The sequence below is a fragment of the Zootoca vivipara genome, chromosome 3 (genome assembly GCF_963506605.1).
Source record: "Zootoca vivipara chromosome 3, rZooViv1.1, whole genome shotgun sequence".
NCBI classification, from domain to species: Eukaryota; Metazoa; Chordata; class Lepidosauria; order Squamata; family Lacertidae; genus Zootoca; species Zootoca vivipara.
Window position 1 is genome coordinate 36205615 of NC_083278.1, and position 16562 is coordinate 36222176.

Genomic DNA, 16562 nt, shown 5'->3' on the forward strand with positions numbered 1-16562 from the left:
GCTAAGTAGAATTTTCTTTGTTAAAACAAGATCTATGTGATCATGATTAATGGAATTTATTTTGGTTTCTCCTATGAAAACTAAGTATTATTATTACTATTATTTTAGGTTCACCATGAGCTAAGTTTATATAATAGAGGACTTGATTATGGAGCAGCCAGAAGTTCATATGGTGTCTTTCAGGTACAGTTTTAAAATGCATATGTACTTTTCCATTGTTTTGTTGTATCAAAGAAAATAAAAGTTTAGTAAGGGTTACTCAGCATTCATTAGTATGCTTGTGTTTTCAGATGCAATTGAAGAGAAGAAAACTCAGTCCTCTGTAGATACTGACTTTCTTCCACACAAAACTAGCTTTTATTTTCTAAACTAAAAATGTTGTTTGTTTATGCATGCTTTAAAATATGCTAAAAAGAAATAAAATGTAGGTTGACAAAATGGTTCATCATTTTTAAATTAAAAATTATTTTTATATATTGTGTTTAGAATTGCAAACTCTGGGTATTGACTGATGCCAGCCTTCCAGAAGATGAAAACTATGAAGGCTGTAAGTAAAAGTCACATCAAGTATAATTCTTTGGTTTTGGCTCATGCGATGTATGTAGAACATAAAGCAAGTGTTCCTTTCTTTTGTTTATTTCAATTAAGCAAATAAAATTATATATAAAGTGTTGAAAAAGAGTGACACAATTTAGGATACAGTGTAGATTCTAAACACTGGAATTATATGAAGAGAATGTTACAGTATTCTCTCTCTCTCTCTCTCTCTCTCTCTCTCTCTCTCTCTCTCTCTCTCTCTCCCCCCCCCCCCCCGCAGTTATGGATTATAGCTCAGCTTTAGACTTTCAGCATCATCTGGAGCCCACAAGAGAGTCTGTTGGTTTTGAAAATCCCCATATAAGGACAAATTTTCCAGAGACATGGATTTGGCGTGAAATCACAACAAGGTAAACAGAAAGGGCTTTCTTTACATATCCATTCTTATCAGAGAACAGTTAATGTAATGTATTACCAGCGGAAGGAACTTCTCTGTAGCTTTTAATACTTCCGTTGAAGAGTTTCCCATCAAATGGGCATCTCTGCCAAGCACTGATATGCAGTACAGCCCATTCTTGAAGAAAGTTATAAACAATGTTTTCTAGTGTTACAAATAAGGGAAAAGGGCAAAATACTCTTAGAAGCTGGTTCATACTTGAGTGACGAACACCGTAAAGTGTAACGACAACAAGCATTTATTTATATGCCACCCATCTGACTGGGTTGCCCCAGCCACTTTGGGCAGCTTCCACCAAATTAAAACATCAAGCACAGTGTAAAGCAGAAGTGCATATTTGTAGCAAGTAGTGAGCATATGTTAGGGGTATGCTGCCAATCTTGGATCCTTTAGCGTGTGTCCTTTCCGCTGCATGCTTACAAACATATATTTTTGCTTACCGCTTCAAAGTGTCTTCCACTCCAAAACACCAATATGTATGTGGCAAGCACCCTTCTCTCATAAAATATGAATAGAACCATGGACCTTATGTAGAAACTGAAGGCATAGCCTTCATTTGTACCTTTGCAAATCTTTCCTCAAACCATTAACTAGATTTAGCAAATCATTCATTATTCCACCAGGAAAATCAGCCTAGATTTACTGACCATTGTCAATGTTTATCCTTCTGAAATTAATTTCTGTTTTCTTTTCATTTTTAGATCGACTGAAACAACACTGAATGTCACTGTTCCTGATACCATTACTACCTGGATAGCTAGTGCATTTATAATATCTGAAAACCTTGGACTGGGTGTGATGAAAACACCTATTGAGGTAACAGAAATTCAAGTGCAAATACACCTCACCCCTCTGTAGAACCCTGAGCATAGAAGTGTGACTTCATCTGCCAAGAATACCATGTCCATGTGGTGGTGAGAAGACACAGCTCAGAAACTGAGGTCATTCCAAAGGCGAAGGGCATCTTTTTCAGATATTTGGTGCCTTTAACATTGCCTCAGTTGCCATTTAAACCACAGGGATGGGGAAAGCAGTGGAGGAGAACAGAGCAAGAGAAGAGAATTAGCATCAGGAAAAGGGCTAGAAGAGTCTTATTGTTATAAGCCCAATGGCAAGTTGGGTTTGTAGCCTATCCTTGCCTCCCAAGAAAAGCTTTCTCAGGAAACAGGAAAGATCAGACGAAGGAAAAGACTGCAGGAAATAGTTAGGCACTAGAGGGCACTCTAATCTAAGAAAAATAATAATAGGGTTAGGATGAGTTGAAAGCATCATTATAAAAACATACTTCAAAATAAATACAACCTTTTGCTACTTTAGTGATGTGTCCTATTCCCTAAATAATATGGGATATCTCAGAACCCTAACTCCCTAATGACAGAAAACGGCTGTTGGTTTGTGCCCTCAGAGCAGCAGAAGCAGTGGAATGTCACTAAAACGTTGGTATGTAGTGGCCCAAAAGCAGGTTTACTTAATGTATTTACTAGATAAGGAGTTGGGAAGCATTATTAGGACTGCGCTCCTATATCTACTCTGAGAATAAGTCCCATTGAACTTGCTTTTGTGTAAGGTTTTGTAGGATTGCACCAAAAAGGCGGATGAGCAGAAATGCCCAGTTTCTTCAGCCTGGGTGGATTGATTTTCCTTAATCAGGCTGCAGGCTGAACCTTTTGCAAACCCTCACATTACTACAGCCACCCCCTCTAAAAGAGCTAGTGAGGTTTCAGGTCCCTGGCAAAAGAATCCACCAGGCTCACTAGCGCAAAATTAGGGGAAATCCAGGAAGCTTCAATGATAATGGGTACGCCAGCCAACTAGGAGGGATGTGAGAGAGCAATACTGCCATTTTGTCTTGCTGGTGTTGCTCTTGATTACCACCCCCAAAAAGAGACTCAATAAGAAAGCATTGCAGAGGTATCCCAGACCTACTGTTATCTTGTTGAGGATTTTCCCTGGGCAGAAGTGGTGATCATGCTTCTGACTTGGCAAGTGCTGGTTTGGGAGAGAGTCATTGGTGAGCCCACAAATGTATTGCGTGCCCAGGTGCAGGGAGCCTGCGCCTGGCCAGGGCCCAGAGAAGGATGACAAATAAAGAGACAGGACAAAGTATTAGGTTCAAATAGACCACAACTTTATTGATTACAGATGTATGTAGGCTTGGGTGTAGGAAGTGGGTATGTACGCTGAATCAGGCAGCCCTACTGCAGGTAGCATAATGGTTGGGTTGGGCTTGGGTTAAGGGTTGCCCTATGATATACATCAGTTCCAGGCAGTCATACCAGGACAGCCATCTCGGCATCTGGACAGAAGCAACCCCCCTTGGATCCCTTTAACGGGGTACCCTATTTTTTTTTTTATAGAAGGGGACTGACTCCCAAGCCCTGCTTCCCACCAAGACTAAGGATCCAACCCAATGCCATATCTCCCAACAAGTTCTGTCAATTTTCCAGCTGTTGTTGGACTCTAATCCCTCTCAGCCTCAGACAGCATGGCCAGTGGTCAGGGAGGATAGGAGGTGTAGTCTCATTGACATCTGGAGGACCAAAGGTTCCCCCGCCCTGTTTTAGGATCAGGTAATACAGTGGCACCTCGGTTTTTGAACGTAATCCGTTCCGGAAGACCATTCGAGTTCGAAATGTTTGAAAACTGAAAACTCAAAATGGAGTCCTCAAAACAGAAATCTCAATATGGAAAACTCAGTACGGAAGCCATGTTTCTGGTTTCTGGCACGTTCGAGTTTACAGCGTTCGCATTCCGAAATGTTAATCAATGGAGACGTTTGAAAACTGAGGTACCACTGTATATAAGTTTATTTTTCTTCTAAAATAAATTACATAAAAATATACTTATTTGCGAAGCTCTTGAACAATATTCAGCATCAAATCTGATATAATCAAACAAGAGTGGTTGAGGTTTGGGGTCCAGGCTTTCCATCTGACAGTTATATATGAAAACAACACTTTTGATTATGAGAATCACCTCATTCATGGATTTGGATCTGGATATTAACTTTTATTTCAAGTTCATTTGAGATTGAGGTCAATATTCCTTTTTCCCCTGAATGTAGTTTGGCAGAGATTGATCAATCTTGGTGATTTCTGACTTTATGAAAGTGCACGCTTGGCTGAATGTGCCAACTGTTGAGTAGTCTTTAAAGAATCTGTAGCCAAGATTCCACTTCACTTCTCACAATGACTTAATTTTCCCCCTGTACATTGTTGGATTGCTCAGTTTATATTTAAAGTTCCATATGGTGAAAACATGTTATACATTGACACATGCAAATAATATTTTTACAAAAACATATAACTGAGCACAGGCTTTATAGATACAGTGTTAATAAGCTTACAGGGTTTAGGAATGAGCCTTATCTGGTATTAATTAAAAACAACATAATTCACAACTCTACTGACCATATCACAGTCTATTTTGGAATATATTGACCGGTGGGACTGCTGCCTGAAAATATGGGGGGAAGCCATTCTTTATTCACGCTATCCCTTACACATGTGCAAAGAGCCCCAGTGGATTACAGGATGGACAACTTCCATTTTCAAAATATTAGTGATACGGGGGTAGAGATGGAGTGAAGTTGGGCAGAAACTGGCATATCAGCTTTGGAGCCTGGAATAATCTGGGTGGGGTAGACTTTGGCAGGATTTGGAGCTCAGTGCCTTTTGGGTGCTAGTACTTATTGCCTGATATAACATAGCTCTTCTGGTCAGGCCAATCAAATAATATCTGGTTGGCAACCCTACTTGTATCACAACAGCTACAGTCTTTGACTTACTTTAATCAAATGTGCTCAGTAAATTAGATTTTGCTCTTGAACCAGCACCTAAAGTTATTCTAATACAGGCAACAGTAAATTCCTTTTTAAGTGTAGGAGATGTGCCCCAAGAACTATCTCATACTGTAGCTATGCAAGGTTCAGGGATTAAATGCTGTCTTGGGCATACGTATAAGAGTGCCGTAGTTGTGAAAGAGACACATCTTTGTATGTGTGCGAGTTGAGAGATGGGGCAGCTGTGTTTTGGAGCCTCATATTCAATCTGTGCAGCTATATGTCAGCTTCTAGCATGCCGGCTGAGGTACTTCAAGAAGTGCAAGACCTACAAAATTTGCTATGTGAAAGTTGCATCCCCCCATTTCTTAGCATACTGATGTTTGTTTTTAGTCAATTAAATCCTAACTGGCCAGTGGTCAAGGTCTGTTGTGAAACGTTCTAATCAAAAACAATCTACATTTAAATTGTATTCTGCTGAACAACTAACCTATACACCACAAGGGTTCACTGTTGTATAACTTTTTATATTTTTCAGTTAGAAGTCTTCCAGCCCTTTTTTGTTTCCTTAAACCTTCCTCCTAGTGTTACAAGAGGAGAAGAGATTGTTTTGGAAGTAAACCTCTTTAATTATTTGAAAGAAGGCACTGAGGTAAAAATTCATTCATTTGTTCATTTTCTAATATTAGGTGGAATCCAATGGTGTCTGTACGTGAGCAGAATGGAGTCCTCACACAACAGTTTACATTTGCTCTCTGCACCCTTGCCTGCATGCACCCAACCTTCTGGAGCAAATTGGGGTGTGTGTAGGGTGAGGAAAGCAAGGGGAAGTCCAGTTGTGTGAGAGGAAGTCCATGCACACAATTTTGGATTTTGCCCATGATGTCTTGTAGTTGCCTTATCTTTACTGTTGCCAGCTCTTGGTTAACCTTTTCTGGGGTAGTTCACTGTCTTGCTGGAGCATGGATTCAGAGATAGACTGTTTAAGTTTATCAGCTACTGATCCTAGGGGGCGGCAGGGGAAGGGGGTCATTTTGCAATAGGATTTTGTCAAATTTTTTGTTTTGGCTTAGGCTGTGAACCTACGCAGATGTTCTAAGGATTAAGCTACCTTGAACACAGTAAGAATTGCAGCTGAGTAAACATGCCCAGGTGGCGCTTTGGGTTAAACCACAGAGCCTAGGGCTTGCTGATCAGAAGGTCAGCGGTTCGAATCCCTGTGGCGGGGTGAGCTCCCGTTGCTCGGTCCCAGCTCCTGCCAACTTAGCAGTTCGAAAGCACATCAAAATGCAAGTAGATAAATAGGAACCGCTACAGCGGGAAGGTAAACGGCGTTTCCATGTGCTGCTCTGGTTTGCCAGAAGCGGCTTTGTCATGCTGGCCACATGACCTGGAAACTATACGCCGGCTCCCTCGGCCAATAATGCGAGATGAGCGCGCAACCCCAGAGTCGGTCACGACTGGACCTAATGGTCAGGGGTCCCTTTACCTTTACCTTTAAACATGCATAGAATCATGCTGTATGGATGGGCTTGGACAAAAGCGCTGATTGAATTTTGATGCCAAATGGACTGTTTTTGGTACAATACAGAATGTTATAGCTAAGTGTGACTTTGCCTTAGCAGAAAATGCCTCCATTTGCACAAGTTTCACATGTTATTTTGCCTTTGACATTTACTCTGCACTTTCTTCTTTTCTCTGTTCTATCTCCTGGTGTCATATTTGTCTCACTTTCAATTCTCCTAGTTCCCAGTTGCCCACTCCCTTTTTTCTTGTTTGTGTTTTCTTGAGTGTTGCTGGGTACTCTAAGGTTGATGTATCCTGACGGGCACACCCACGTTATAATTGGTAGTAGTCACATCTATGTTAAATCCTTTCTGTGCCTCCTGCTAAATGTCACATTAAATGTCTTTCCTAGTAGCACAAAATATATGTTAATTAACCACTTTTTTTATAGGTTACGGTGACCCTTGATACAAGTGACACCTTTGAAATCCTTATTGTTTCTAATGATATAAATGCCATGGGAAACCAGCGATCAGTATGGGTACCAAATGAAGCTGCGAAGACTGTTATTTTTCCGATCAAGCCAAAGCAAATTGGAGAGATTCCCATCAGAGTGACGGCAATATCTCCCATTGCTTCTGATGCTCTCTTAAAGAAAGTATTAGTGAAGGTAATTTAAATCATTATTTACACAAGCTGTTTGTGCGATGGATGAACCACTTTTAAAAGTTGCACGCAGTTGATAATTAGTTTAAGTATTTACGGGAAGTTTCTAAAGGGAGTGATGATCTGAGTGTTGTAAGAACCCAATGTGTGCTTAACTCTGGAGCTGTGTCTAGGTTCTGCATAGAACACAGAAGAAACATGGTCTCTATGCAGACAGGACAAAACTGAAGTGGGAAGACAGAATCTGATAAAAGGATTAGCAATATTGAGAAGAAGAAACATTGCTACAGGAAAATAATGATTCTAACACATCTCATGTTGAAGGTTACATAATTAATATCTCAGCCATAACACATTTGCTGTGAAATAAGTCTCCTTGGTTTCTGAGGAAATTACATTAATGGAACACTGCTTGGTATTGATATATCTAAAACTGGTGATAGTCAGTGTTTGCATTTGGGCATAGCTTGAGATGGAAGAATCTGTCAATTTTAGATTCTCTCTGTTCCTCATTTTTCTAGTATTAAGTTCCCTTTTCAGCATGGTTTAGCTTTATGTCTGAACCAGGCCAGTCACACCACAGCTTCAGATCGGTTGTTTCCTTCCAGACCTTGAGACTTAAAACACTTATTTCTGCACATAAAGGTGTAATACACAAATACTAGAACTATTTTGTAAAGTACATGGCACATTAATTTAGTAGATCATTATTTATGAAACAAAAAATTAAAAAGAAGAAGAAGAGTGCATGCACACGAAAGCTGATACCTATTACAAACTTAGTTGTTTTCTAAGGTGCTACTGGAAGGATTTTTTTCCGATCCCCCCCCACTACGTCAGACCAACACAGTTACCTACCTGTAACAATTGTTTATGAAGTCAGACATGTTTATATCTGAACTGGCCCTTAGGGTATGTTTGGGTTCAACATGAACCAAGACTGACATGGAAGTTGTGCACCACTTACAAACTACAGTGTTAAGCAGTATGTAATTGGAAATTGTTTAAATAAAAATGTGAAGAAGTTTTATAGTTGTTTTCTGCACAAAAAATAGGCTTAAATTGTGCTCCTTGAAAACCTTTGCATTAAGCAATTATTAAGTATTAAGAAGACCGAACTCTGTTGCGGAAAACTTCGTGGCAGAAATTTATTAGTCTTGAAAATAGTTTATATATTGTCATAAGATGCAATTTGGATAACTTGTTATGCAAGATTAATACTGCACATGTGAACTCTTGTGAAGCAAAAATCCACGGGGATATGTATTGTTACATTTTTGCTTCATTTCCCAATATCAGCACTGCCAGTGCAATCCTATACAAATGTCTACACAGATGTTATTTCCATTGAGTTCGGTGGTGCTTAATCCCAGCTAAGTGGGTACAGGATTGCACAATGAGATTCATAGAGGCCCCTGATACTGAGGGAAGTGCACAAAGAACTACCATACCTAATAATTATTGGACATGTATTTAGTCTTTGTTTATTTTTTTGCAGGCTGAGGGATTAGAACAGTCTCATTCAGAAACAATTCTTTTGGACCTATCCAAAAGAATAGGATTTGAAACAAAAAGACTTAATTTCACTTTCCCCTCTGATGTAGTACCTGGCAGTGAAAGAGTGCAAGTCACAGTTATTGGTAAGCATTGGTCTGCTGGGAAATAAAAAGTAAATATGAAACTAAAATATCAGTAAGAGTGTGCTCTAATTGATTGCTGAATTATTCAGCATGCAAGTTATTTTGTTACTGGTATGGTTTCATGACTGGTTTTGAATAGATAAATTATCCCTTGCCTTTGAGAATAGGTGGAAGTGTTCCATGTCAATGAAAAGGAAAAGCTGTGCAGGCTATTTCTCATGTAACTCATTAATTTCAGCCTCCTTTTTTATTGCTAACATTCAGTGTTGGAAACTGAGATATGAAAGCTAGGAGCTAAATGGCACCTTAAACCTAGGTTATGGGCGCAACAATGGAATGTCTAGGCACGCTTTTTTATAACAATAATACAAAGCTGAAAAAGTCCCTTCACCGTAGGAGGAGGGGAGATTGTGGGCGCCACGAAGCCTACACGTGATGGGGGAATGGTTGCCATTCCCCCGAGCCCATTGGCCGGCTCCCGGCCGTGGCACTCCCTTGGCACATCCAATCAGGACATTCCAAGGGGGCGCGGCTTGCTGATTTAAGCGAGCGTGCGGCAGGGAATCGGCCTCTCTCTTTTTCAGGCCTTCTACGCCCATTAACCTTATGCAATGTGTCCTGTGTCTTAATTTATTCCGGGGAGGGTTCGGGGTATCGCCACACAATGAACTGCAGCTAAAATATTATGTTCATTTTTCACATGGTCTAATCCAGGCATCCCCAAACTACGGCCCTCCAGATGTTTTGGCCTACAACTCCCATGATCCCTAGCTAACAGGACCAGTGGTCAGGGATGATGGGAATTGTAGTCCAAAACATCTGGAGGGCCGAAGTTTGGGGATGCCTGGTCTAATCCTTCCCCTGCCCATCACCTTAATATTCTTAACAGGGTCTCTTGTCCAGTCTTCAGAGAGTAGCTGGAAGTGGGGAGGCAGGAAAAGGTCCTCCTTCCATACTGCAGCTCAGAAACTGTTCAGGCTAATGAAATTCCCTGTTGCAAAATGCACTTAGAACTATGGGAGTTTCAGACACTGCTAACATACTAGCATAGCTCTGTAGAGTATTGTATACCTCCTGGACATTTCTGGGTTTTTTTTGTTGGTCTTCAGTTTTATATGTTATTACCATCAAATTTGAAAAAGACATTGATTTATTATATTTTGTTTTCTGTTGAGCTCCTAGTGGTCTCATATCCAGGAGATTAATCAGGTCTGCACTTGGTAAATTTCAGCAATGCTGCAGCCTCAAATACTCTTGGCCCATTCCCTAAACTCACATTATCAGCAGAAGTGATATAGTGTACTGCATATGTATGATAATTTCAGTTATTGTGTGTCCGCTTCATTGAAGTGCATGAATATACGGTATTAGGCTCTCCTTTAGAAGTGATCCAATGTTTTTTCTTGAGCTTAAAAGAAAACTCACAAAGTTGATTGACTCAACCTTCCACATTTCTCTACTGGAATTTCTGTTATGTTGTCTTATGAACTGTATCTTTCAGGAGACATCCTTGGCCCCTCTATCAGCGGTTTGGAGTCACTGATCAAGATGCCTTATGGCTGTGGGGAACAGAATATGATCAATTTTGCACCCAATATTTATGTTCTGGACTATCTGGCCAAAGCAGGAGACCTGAAGCCCAGAGTTAAATCAAAAGCTATGTCATATATGAGAGAAGGTAAGAATCTGTTTTTGGAGAAGAGCCTGCCATTTACTGTAGGTTTCTATTAAGGTTTGATGGGAGATATCATGCCTCCTGCTGGTTTCCTTTTTCCTTATCCACGCCTCAGATGCGTGATGGATAGATAGAGGGGCAGAATGGGCAGAAAATTGCAAAACACTGTCTGAGACAATTTTGTGAACCCTGAAGGCTTGCCAGTAGTAGCTGTCACAATAAGAAATGACCAGGACTGTAACACCTCCTGTAAAGTGTGTAACAAGGTAATTCAAATTCTACATTGCCCACACACACATGGTTTAAGCATAGTTTTGCAATAAACTCAGTTTACCTGTACCTTGGGAATCCTAATACAACTGGAAACATAAAAAGAAAAAAAACTCTGAGAATCTGAGGAAGCTAGTTTTCTCACCCCAAACCATATTATCTGTTTCTTCTTTACTTAAGTAGAGTTGTGATATACACAGTCCTGACTTCCAAATTGCTCTTGCACCACATAGGTTGCATCCTTTTTGAACACAATTGGGCAGATTTAATCTCCAGTGTAGGACTGTTGACTTTGGTACTGTCATGTTACAACTAAATTTGGACTCGCATCCCAGATCAGTCTCCCACAAAGAAGGAACAAAGGCCACCGACAACAGAAACGATTTTGTTTGCTTTCCTGAACTCCATGGGTTGTATTTGGCCTGACAACTGGACTTTGGCCACCCTAAAGTTACATAGTTAGCTTCAAAAATAATGAACATCTGTTTATTAAGCAACTTCTTTGAAGTTTGCAAGCAATCTGTCACTCACTGTAGATTGATTTATACTATCATAATGTTTTTAACTTCTCCAAACATTAGTTTTATTAAAGCTATTTTTAAATGAGTCATAACTGTATTGTTAAATTTGTCATTCATTGATACATTGTTTAACTTAAATCATGCTTGGCTTTGGGATTTACAATGTTTCTTTGCATTCTTCTGCAGCCAGAATAAAAGCTATCATGGAATAGCTTTGATTTTAAAATAGAAAAATACTTCTCTCCATCTTGTTTTCTTTTCTTTTGTACAGTTGCTTCTTACGGTCCTTTTGGAAAGGCTTATATTCATACATATTCTTTTATACATCGTGATCGTAGTCTACCCAGTGTAGCATAAAATAAACTTTATATCATATGTCCAAATTCCTAAAAAGTACTCGCTCCAAAACAACCTTTACAAATGTTTTTCTATACTTCGCTTGATGATAATGAATAGCCCTTTGTTATGCTACATTGTCAATAAAGATCATGCAGTACACCACCTTTTGAACATTTCCAAGTCTTTGAAAACAGTATACAATGTTCCTTTCTAAAGCTTCCCTAAAAGTTCAATCCTACACACTTTTGCTCTGAAGTAACTCCCACTGTATTTGAAGGTGTTTGCATCCTAATGAGTGTGTTTGGGATTGCAATTCATACTACAGCTACTTGTAAATGACTCAGTGGCCATTTCATGCATTACATTTTTAAAGTGTGCTTTTTTAAAATGGAAATAATAGCTCTAAAATGTGAAATGTCAATGCAGCAGAGACAGGTATCGTAAGGAACCCTCTCAGGAAATAGTGATTGGCAGTAGTTTTTTGTTTTTTGTTAGTGTATGTTTGTTGACTAACCCAGGTTTGCTTCTGTCTAAACTGTGAAATGTCTCTGGTGTGTCCTCTATAGTTTATCATAATTGCTTCTAGACTGTCCAGTGGATCCATTGGTTCTCACTTTACTTTTGGTAGGTTCATAATCTCCATTAAGGTAAACTTGTGTTTTTGCTACATAGGAGATTATCTCTAGCCAAGTTGATTATAAAATATGAAGTGACTCTAAATTATTGATTTACACACATTGAGGTTATGTGTTGTATTCAACTAAGTTTTACTCTAGAGGAGACCCACCACTTAAAATTAATGAACACAACTAAGTTGGGTCCATTCATTTCAGTGGGTCTGCTCTGAATAAAACACAGTTGAATATCACCTTGTGCTTTTATTCTAACAGCCGAGTTATTCCTAAGGGCTAATTCATTTGCTCATTTGATCACTTCATAAAAGTATTTTTTTTAAAACACATTTTGAGATACAAGTTTCTGCCAGGTGTTTATATGGGTTGGTGGTTTCAGTCTGTAAACTGTAGGGATTGACTAATCAAAAGGCATTACAAACATCTTAGCTTTAGTGCACAAACATGGTTCTCTTTTGGCCAGTTTGTTTTACATGTGTGTGTGTTTGGGGAAGTGAAATGGTGGCAATATGTAGTTTAAAGTGCAAACTAGGAGAGATTATGCTTCCAAGCCCGGCCCTCTGATTCCCCCCCCCACTGTTTGTTAAAGAGGTGCTAAGTGAATTGCACCCTTTATCTGGGTTGATTGATTTTAATTTTCCTAAATGTTTCCACCTCTGTCTCACTTCCAGAAATGCACTAGGTTGGCTCAGCAGGTGTGTTTTACGCTAGACCAATCTCCCTGCCCCCTCACCCCTCTCTCTCCTGGTACACAACAGTGATCCCCACCCACCAGTTAGATAGTGCAGCTGCTCTGTTCTACTTGGCATGCTTCTGTCCACTTCTTTCTTCTGCTGGTTTTTCACTTTCAGATTGGGACCAGAGCTAGCACAATATATATATGGATATTGGATTAAAAAACAAAACAAAATCCAAGAGTTAAAGAGTGCTCAGGAGAGATAAATATATGCAGGGCCGTCTTAAGCGCCCCTGGCACCGTGGAGTGACGGATCCCTCCGGCACCCCCCCCCGGCCCCGTTTCCCAGTGCGGTGGGCGGGTGGCTGCCACAGGCGCTGCTGCGCGGCGGGCGGGCAGGCACAGCGCTGTTGCTGTGAGCGCAGCTGCGCGTCGAACCGGCCGGCCAGCGGGCGGGCGCAGCTCGCAGCGCCCTCCTGGCGGGCCGGCGCCATGGTGCCCTGCGCCACTGGGGGTCTACCTAGAGCCGGCCCTGGATATATGGGACTATCATGGTTGAGATAACATGGGTTCTGTTGGTAAGATTACACAAGTCATTCACTTTATCTGCTCCCATGCATGCTGAAGAGTAAAATGTGAGTGCAATTCCCTGAATACAGTTTTAAGCTAGAAAAGTATATTTCACATTTCATCTTATCAGATAAGTCCAGGGGTAATTGCGTCTCAAAATCAGTTTGTTAGCAGTGGGAATAATAATTGGGCTTGATTATGAAGGAGTTCAGTTGCCTTCTCTCAGCCTGACCTACCTCACAGGAGTGTTGTGAGGATAAAATGGCAGGTGGAGTGGGTTATAAATGTAATAAAAAACATAAATCAGCATTTGAATTCTTTCTGTGTAATATGTCAATTACTGTAAACCCGCTGTAATAAGAAATTTCTCATGGATCTTGCTTTTTATAAGACACTCTTTTGTAGTTGAGATGCATTATTCCATCAAGCACGAGTAGCAGTTTGGTTCCTATAAGGTTCACCAATTACCCTGCAGTGGATGCCTAGTTGGGAGGTGATAAACCTATTGAATAAACTCAGCCCAACTGTCATACAATGCTGTTCTCATATTTAATTTCTCCAGGATACCAAAGAGAGCTTCTGTATCAAAGAGATGATGGTTCTTTCAGTGCTTTTGGAAACAAAGACAACTCTGGGAGCACGTGGTAAGTGTTCAGTAAACAACGTGCATCTTTAATAGTCTTGTAGTTGGCAAGATGCATCAATTATGTTTTGATACAGCAACCAACTGCCAAAACCAGAGTCATGTACTAGCCTTAAGTTATTATAATTCTTAGAGCTGGATGTGTACACCTGTGACTCACGTCCTAGGTCCTCCTATGCAGTTCTTGCATATTGCCCAGAGAATGTATAAAATGTAGTTGATATCTGCAGATTCCCCAAGGATTACAGATTACAAATTTTAATAGCTGCACATCAAGTACTAGGCATAAAATGCACATATAGAGTCACTAAGGCAAATTGGAATGGCTGCACCTACAGTCTAGTATAGCTTTTTTTCCCCCAACACTGTGCCATGTTGATGCTAAGTTTGCTGCTGCTGTACAGTGGTACCTCGGTTTGCGAACGCAGTCCGTTCCACGGAGGCGTTCGCGCGCCGAAGGCACACTTCTGCGCATGCGCGAAGCGCCAATAGAGCACTTCTGCGCACACACGCGCTGCGCAGATCGCTTCTGCGCATCCGACGCCGCGGAACCCGAATGTAAACACTTCTGGGTCTGCGGCGTACATAAATGGAGACGTTCGTAAACGGAGGTAAGCATAAACCGAGTTTCCACTGTATTTGCAACTAGATCATTTCATCTGCCTTCCCATCTTTCCCCTACGGGCATTTGCAGGTGTTTGTGTGCAATACTGCTTCTTCTTTGACAATCTGATGGTTGTTGGTGGCAAGGGGAAAAAATTAGAGAATTTCTGGATGCCAAGTTCTAAGTTTGTGTCAAGTAATCTTTGGGGAGAGAACCCCACCAGAGATTTAAAATCACAAATTATCCAGCAAAGTAAAGCATAGGAATATAGGCTGTTAGACCTTTAAAATATGCTCTTCTGAGTTCCTTCCAAAGTCCCCCGTTCCCCTAGCATAGAAAAAGACCACATGTTTGGGTAAGGTAGAAATACTTTACTTACAAACTCTCTAAAAGTCAGATTCATGTGCTTTTCCATAATTAGAAAACACAAGCAGTAATTGCCTTAGCTACAGTGGTGCAGTGGTGAAAGTTCCTAAATTATTGAGATAGGAACACAAGAAAGGCTTGTTAGAGCCATGCAGTGTTAGCTGCAGCAACCAGTTCAGACATCACATGTTGAGCTTCTAAGGTAGACAGTGGTACAAGAACAGGCTTGATTACCTTCCTCCTGAGGTGAAGGGAAGTGACCTAGCTAAGCCTGGCAGGACAGCTTACTCTGTGGCATGAACTCCTTCATTAATTAGAGTTAAATGAGACTGGTTATCCCTCAAATGTGTGGCTCTGTGGGAGTGTAGTGGGTCACTAAATAATTTCAGGAGAGGGGTGGAAAGTGAATGATCTGACTTTAAAGATTGGAATGCTTGGTTGCCATCTGCTATGAACTCTTGAAGGATGAAGCATTTGTTCTTGTTCTGACTTTGCACTGTAGTTCTTGCATTGTAATTTGGAATATGAGCGCTTCTCTCAATAGAAAAAGCTGCTGGCTATTTCCAAGTACAGTATTTCTTTTTTAAGAGCTGCTTTGCATGTTTCACACTTGAGAATTTTTTCATAATGTTGTAGTATATTCCCTAAATACTTTTATTTATTTATCTGCACTCAGAGTTTGCATTTCCACTAAAGAGCACAGAGGAGCTTACATATGGTTCCCATATGGTCTTGTATTCAGACAGTTTACAAGGCCAGACATGTTCATGAAAATATGTAATAAACAAATTGTACCAATTGTGTGCAATTAGCACATGCAAGGCTTGTTTTAAGCCTTCCAGTGCATATATTTGTGATATTTTCTTAAACAAATTGTGCAAGTTAAATTAAAGAATTGGATCTGTGGAAGTGTTTAACTCCTACATATTTATTCTTCACTTCTCCCTAGGCTATCGGCTTTTGTGTTAAGGAGTTTTATTCAAGCTCAGCCATTCATAGATATTGATTCATCTATCCTGGAGACAACAGCTGCTTGGATTGTTAGACACCAGAAGCACAATGGGGGATTCCAGGAGCCTGGGAGAGTGCTGCATACTGAACTGCAAGGAGGAACTAACAGCTCTGTCTCTCTTACTGCTTATATTATGACTGCACTATTAGAGTACCAAACAGATAAGGTAGTTATAACCATAGAAGCCAACTCCTAGGAGCCGAGGTTCCTTTGGCGCCCCTAATAAAATATTTGAAAGGGCCGAGCCTCCCCAAAGTTGACAGGCATTGGTGAATGTGTCCATCAGACCAAAATAGGTTGGTCAGTCCTGATTAAAGGAACAGCTAGACAAAGGGCTTATCCACACTTTTTTCCTTTGCTCTTTCCGGGCAATGGTTCGCAATTTAAAGCTCTGAGATTGAGCACCTCCCTTTTTTTTTCTTCCTCTGGAGCTTTCCCTGAGAAACCTGCTCTTTGAAGCTGAATTGGAGCAAGCATTAATCTGCGGAAAACCTGAATTGATGTCGCTCTAATTAAGCTTTAAAGAGGAGGCTTTTGTTGAAAAACCCCACTTGGACATGGAGCGTTTCAGCACAGACCTCTTCCTGGAAGGGGGGAGGAGGCAAAAGGTAAGTGTGGATAAACCCAAACTCTGTCCAACTTGTGCTTGCATGTTAAGAAGGATCTA

The 16562-nt window shown here is 40.5% G+C and overlaps 1 protein-coding gene across 2 annotated transcripts in view; it reads left to right on the top strand.

Moving 5' to 3' along the window:
- CD109 (CD109 molecule) overlaps positions 1-16562 on the top strand; it is a 70838-nt gene that overhangs the window by 36166 nt on the left and 18110 nt on the right. For both annotated transcript variants that reach the window (XM_035109603.2, XM_035109604.2), the window contains exons 16-25: positions 109-183; positions 487-547; positions 818-947; positions 1696-1810; positions 5314-5427; positions 6733-6951; positions 8446-8587; positions 10089-10265; positions 13833-13914; positions 15833-16061. In XM_035109603.2, the coding sequence (XP_034965494.2) occupies positions 109-183; positions 487-547; positions 818-947; positions 1696-1810; positions 5314-5427; positions 6733-6951; positions 8446-8587; positions 10089-10265; positions 13833-13914; positions 15833-16061 (1344 nt within the window). The remainder of the gene's footprint in view (positions 1-108; positions 184-486; positions 548-817; positions 948-1695; positions 1811-5313; positions 5428-6732; positions 6952-8445; positions 8588-10088; positions 10266-13832; positions 13915-15832; positions 16062-16562) is intronic.